The sequence below is a fragment of the Alligator sinensis genome, unplaced genomic scaffold (genome assembly GCF_000455745.1).
Source record: "Alligator sinensis unplaced genomic scaffold, ASM45574v1 scaffold79_1, whole genome shotgun sequence".
NCBI lineage: Eukaryota > Metazoa > Chordata > Crocodylia > Alligatoridae > Alligator > Alligator sinensis.
This window is the reverse complement of record NW_005842706.1, coordinates 304,047-310,085: the sequence shown is the minus strand read 5'-3', so window position 1 is coordinate 310,085 and position 6,039 is coordinate 304,047. Positions and strand designations below refer to the sequence as shown.

The following is a 6,039-nucleotide window of genomic DNA, read 5'->3' as shown; positions in this document are numbered from 1 at the left end:
ACTCTTTCCTGCCTATGCTGGGGGTCGAACTCGATGATCTATTGAGGTCCCTTCCGACCCTAGAATCTATGAATCTATGATTGCTGTTCTGATTAACGTGCCCACAGGCTCATGTGTATTCAACATCTTACATTTCAAAATAGTGGCAGGGGCATTTTAACTAAAGCTCATTTGACTATCTTTAGTTAAAGTGCCCCTGCTGCCATCTTGAAATGTGAGGACACTGAATACACATGATGCAGAGGCTGCTGGAGTGCGCTAATTAGCACATTGATTAGCACATGATTACTCAAGTCTGCTCTGATGGGTGCTAATTAGCAGGCATTGGAGCAGAAATCCGTTATGTGTTTAGGTACCCAATAGTCCAGGAAGTCCTTTCCAGATCAATGTTCTGACACTTTCATTCACCAAAAAAAAAAAAAGTCCATTAATGACTATTTTATTAATCTTTCAAATAAAAATTGTCAAGTTGTTTTGCAAAAGTGAGAAAGTCTGCTAATCTTAATAATGTTTAAATTTTAGAGAAGTTTAGATTTTTGCAGAAATGAAGCTCTTTCCTTAGTAATAATAAAAATTGCACAAGTAGCTTGCAAGGTATTTTTACTATAGAGGGCCACATCATGAACCCAGATTTGTATATGGAAAACTGAAGCACAGAAATGTGATGCAATTTGCCCAAAATCATCTAAGAGGTCAGTGGCTGAGCCAGGAAAAGAGCTCTATTTTCCCAGTAAAGTCTAGTGCACTCTCTGTTGTGTGTGTGTGTGTGTGTGTGTGTGTGTGTGTCCAAGCAGGGGATACTGGGTGGAAGGTGGATATAAACAGGTATGTTTGCAGGTACGTACACAGAGTCCATCAATTAATTTAATCAAAGTACATTTCAGTGCCAGGAAACATAATCTAATATTATAAAAGCCTAAATCTATCTGTATTTCTGTCTATCTGTAATGCTTTATTTGTGCTCTGATTGGCTGACAAACAGTCAATCAGAGCATGAAGCCCTGGGCCCAGACAGTGGGCCCAGCCCGATGTGGCTGGGGCAGCAGCTGGGGGGAGGAAAGGACTGAGCTTCCTCCCTCCCTTGGGCCCGGGCCCACTCCTCCCTCCCCCGTGTTGGCCCCGAGCCTGCTCCTCCCATCTCTGAGAAGTCCTGATGTGGGTGTGCCATGGCATCAGTGGTGACGGTAGGGCCAGGGGAGTACTGTGCCCAAGCCTGACCTGAGGGTAAAGCCGGCCCACTGCTCATTACAGTGGGGCTGGGGGAATAGTGGGCCCGTCCCGGCCCAGCACAACAGCTGTGGGGGGAGGGGAGGAGTGAGCCTCCTCCCGCACCCCTGGTCCCCCGCATTGTCCTTGAGCCTGCTTCTCCTGTCCCCCTGTTGCCGCTGGGTCAGCCCAGGGCTTCTGCTTCCACCTGCCGCACCACTGCGGGGGCTTGACTTTTCCCCACCTTCGGGCCTGGTCCTCCTCTGCATTGGGCCTGGGCCCCCCACTCTGCGGTGGGGAAGGGGTGTGGGCCCAGACCTGAAACAGCAGTAGGGAAGGGGAAGTGGGCCTGAGGCTCTATCTCCAACCACTGCCCCCACCCCCATCATTCTTGATGGGCAGTTGGCTAGTTCTAATATTATAAAAGCCTAAGTATCTCTGTCTGTCTGTGCATAGTGCTTTATTCATGCTCTGATTGGCTATCTTGGCAGACAAGCAAAGTGCCCTACACAGACAGGGACAGACGGTGGAGCACTGCCATGACAGTGGGGACTGAGGGGCTGGATGCGAGTGGGGTGAAGCAGAGTGCTCCAGGCATGGGGGAGCACCACCATGATTTCGAAGCTGTGCCGAGGACTAGACAGAAGGTGGAGGTGCCGGCCTCAGCTCCCCCACCCCACTCCCTGCAAGAGGCAGAACAGCGACATCATGCGGCGTTAGGTGGCAGCACTCCATCCCAGCCCCCTTACCCCTTACCCCCCACCCGTCATTCTTGACAGTCAATTCACTAGTGATTGATAATGATTTAACCACCACACAGACACAAACACTTTGATAGACCCACCACATTTCCATTCAGAATCAACCAACTGTGTAATTGTTACTTTATTTTCTCATTACCCCTTTCAACATTACATAGGCCTTGGGGAATGATCTTTCCTTGAATCCTAACAGATGCAGTATGTGCCACTTCTGAGTTTTAGAAATGGGGGCTTTATGCCAGTGGGAAGCTTCCCAGATTCACTGTGATACCCAGATGTCTACTGGTACTCCTGGAAGAGACCGGGGATACTTGTGCCTGAAAAGAACAACTTAATTATGGTTGGTGTCTCTGTGAGCTCTCTACAGTTGTTTTTTTGAAATAGGATTTGCAAAGGGATTTATAGTACTCAAACATTCAATGTTGATGGAATCTGGGGGTCCAACTTTGTGATGCCCCCTTCTAAATAACAGTCAAGGTGAACAAGGCACTTACCATGATAAACAAATCATTATAAATCCTCAATAAAATGTGGATGAACTAATGAAATTGTTTCTTTTGTGTAATATATTGGGCAGATATTATGAACTTTGTGGCATCACTTGCCCTTATCTGTGATACCTCACTGCAATGCTTAAATGCATATTATTAAAATGCTTTGCTTTGCACCAAAATTTTCTTCCAAGAAAAAATGGCTTTTTGTGAGCACTGAGCTTTTCAAAATAAACTGCCATGAGATTTAAAATACCTGTTTTCCTCAAACATTTCTGAGACATTTTATATTCAAGCTGTTGAATAGTCATGTTTAAAATCATCATTGTACAAATGTGTTTAGTAGATGCTTCCTGAAATAGAAACAGAAAAAAGATACTGGTGTCCACAGATTGAGCATCTCCCTTGATTGCAAAGGAAAAGGAACTAATTTTTATTCAAGGTGTTTCATGCATTCATGGCATGTAGTACTAGCTACACTAACCAGGATACAATGGGTGGGTTTGCACTGTAATGAGCTCACATTTCCTCCATGTGATGGTAACATCAGCAAATTAATTTTCTGCTATTCTTTTTCTGAGAAGCCCAGCTTTTCTAAGAATTTTCCTAAAGGCTTTTTCCACTTCTTTGTTTCTCAAGCTGTATATGAGTGGGTTGACCATGGGAGTTAAGGAAGTGTAGAAAACAGACAGCATTTTGTTCAGAGCTCTTAATGTAGCAGTGTCTGGTAACATATAGACCATCATTAGGGTACCATAAAAAATGGTCACCACAATAAGGTGAGAGGAACAAGTGGAAAATGCCTTTTGCCGCCCAGTGGTTGATGGGATTTGCAGGATGGTGCTCATGATGCAAGCGTAGGATATAAGGATAAAGAAAAAGCCAACAACAGTGAACACACAGGAAAGTATAAAGGTCACGAGTTCCATTACACTAGTGTCGCTGCAGGACAGTTTGATCAATGGGGTGAAATCACAAAAGAAATGATCAATCTCATTCGGGCCACAGAAAGTGAATTGGGACAACAAAGAAGTTGTTACTGTGCTAGCCAGAAAGCCACTAACCCAGGACCCAGAGGCCAGCTGGAGGCAGAACCTCCCATTCATCTGACTCGCATAGTGCAGTGGCTTACATATTGCAAAGTACCTATCGTAAGACATCACAGCAAGGAGAAAACACTCTACAGCTGCCAGAGAGCTGAACACATTAAACTGCGCAATGCAGCCACTGACAGAAATAGTCCTGTCCCCAGTCAGGAGGCTGGCCAGCATCCTGGGCAGGATGGTGGAGGTGTAGCAAGTCTCCAAACAGGACAAATTCCCCAGAAAGAAATACATGGGGGTGTGCAGGTGTTGATTAGCCACAACCAACAGAAGAATGAGGATGTTCCCAGTCACGGTCATCACATAAATCACTAAAAACAGCAAGAAGAGAAAAATGTGCAGATGAGAGAGACCTCCAAATCCCAGGAGGATGAATGTTGTTACTGATGTTTGGTTCCCCCATTTTGTACTGGCCAGGAAAGGATCCTGGGGAAGGAAAACAAATTTTCCATTAGGCTGAGGATTGAAAGATTGGAAGGAGTCATGCCCAATATTATGTAAACTTAATTTGCGTGTGTCAACATGTTTCCTCTTTCTTGTAAGATTTTGACTCTGATGCTCCTAGAGGGCCATAGATTCACACATTCATAGATGCTAGGGTCAGAAGGGACCTCAACAGATCATCAAGTCCAACCCCCTGCCTGGGCAGGAAAGGGTGCTTGGGTCAGATGCCTATCCAGCCTTCTCTCAAAGACCCCCAGGGTAGGGGAGAGCACCACCTCCCTTGGAAGCCCGTTCCAAATTTTGGCCACCATTACCATGAAGAAGTTTTTCCTGATGTCTAGCCTAAATCTACTCCCTGTCAGTTTGTGACCATTTTTCCTTGTTACCCCAAGAGGCACCCTAGTGAACAGAGTATCTATGGTTCCTTCTTATGCTCCACTAATGAATTTGTAGGTGGCCACAAGATCACCTCTCAGCCTTCCCTTGTGGAGGCCAAAGAGGTCCAGGTCCCGTAGTCTCTCCTCACAGGGCTTGGCCTGAAAACCCTTAACCATATGAGTGGCCATCCTCTGGACCCTCTTGAGGTTATCCACATCCTTCTTAAAGTACAGCACCAAAAACTGGATGCAGTACTCCAAGTGCAGTCTGACAAATGCCACATAGAGGGGAAGCATCACCTCCTTGGATCTTTGTCATGCATCTGGTGATGCATGATAAAGTGCGGTTAGCTTTGCTGATGATTTTGTCACATTGACAACTCATGTTCATCTTGGAGTCCACTATGACTCCGAGATCCCTTTCTGCTTCTGTGCTGCTGAGAGGGTCATTTCCCAGCCAGTAGGTGTGCTGCATATTTTTATACCCTAGGTGCAGCACTCTACCTTTGTCCTTGCAGAACTGCATCCTATTGCATACTTCCCACTTTTCCAACCTGTCTATGTCTTCCTGCAATCGTTCCCTACCCTCCAGCGTGTTCACTTCACCCCACAATTTAGTATCATCTGCAAACTTATCACAAGTTTGTATTTTGTGATATCCAGCCAAGCATATCACACGTTTGTATTTCCATAATAAATGTGGCCTGGCTTTACTGAAAACTAGTAGTGGCTATATTAAACTTCAAACTCAAAAGGCACATTTATGTCACTTTATAAGTTAATCAGGCAAGACATTCATCAGCATCTAATGACAGACAGAGAGAGATCTCTGTCTATTTTGCAGCTTCCCCACTCATAGTCAAGCTTGGATAGCATTATTTTCATCTCCTCAATATGAATTTAGATTTTACCTTCCCCCACCTCATATTTACATGTAGTCTTCATTATGACTTCATAGACTCTGAAGAATGTGACTTTTTGTTCATCATGGCCAAAGAGGATTAAAGGAGAGAAACGTAGTGACCCTTGTAGATGTTTCTCCTTTAACAATTTATGAAGAGGCAGACAGATACATAGATGGCTGACTCAGACAGATCTCTGGCAATATCACAGTTTTCCAGGTTGTCTTTTCCATTAAGGAATTCCCAGAGTGGGTTATTCTGGTTTTATTAGCTTCATAGCCATGCACTGAATTTAGTTTTCTCTGTTTATGCCCTTCTTACTTCAGTGTATTTCTTCATGTGGACTTAACTTCAAATGAGGATTCAAGGAGCCGTGGGTGAAATATTCCATTCTAACATCTACCTGACCTCTGGCTAGAATTGACCAAAATAAACCTGGAGCACTCTACCTCAACATCCCCCTTTTGCCTTTGGTACAATGTGTCTGAAATGTATCTAGTAACTTATGGTCCCAACTCAGGATGTTGTTTCAGCCTGTGCTTAACCTTTACCACAAAAGTAGCTCAGGAACCTTAAAGGTGATGATGCCTATGTCTTATATTGTTAACAGGCTTCTGTATTTCCTGAATCAAAATCTCCAAATCTATTAATTGCTTTACCTTTGAGAAGGGCGCATTCCCAGCTGGAAAGTCTGTTGTGATCTCTTCACTGTTTGTACCAGCACTAGAATATGGTTTCTGTAACCCATCTTCCAT

General features: G+C 44.5%; 1 protein-coding gene across 1 annotated transcript; it reads right to left on the bottom strand.

The window, feature by feature from the left end:
* Positions 1–3,012: 3,012 nt before the first annotated feature.
* On the bottom strand, positions 3,013–6,039 carry LOC106722803 (olfactory receptor 11A1-like). Its single transcript, XM_014524906.1, has 2 exons — positions 5,944–6,039; positions 3,013–3,987 (listed from the first exon to the last, which is right to left on the bottom strand). The coding sequence occupies exons 1-2, from the start codon at positions 6,037–6,039 to the stop codon at positions 3,013–3,015; spliced, it is 1,071 nt and encodes a 356-aa protein (XP_014380392.1).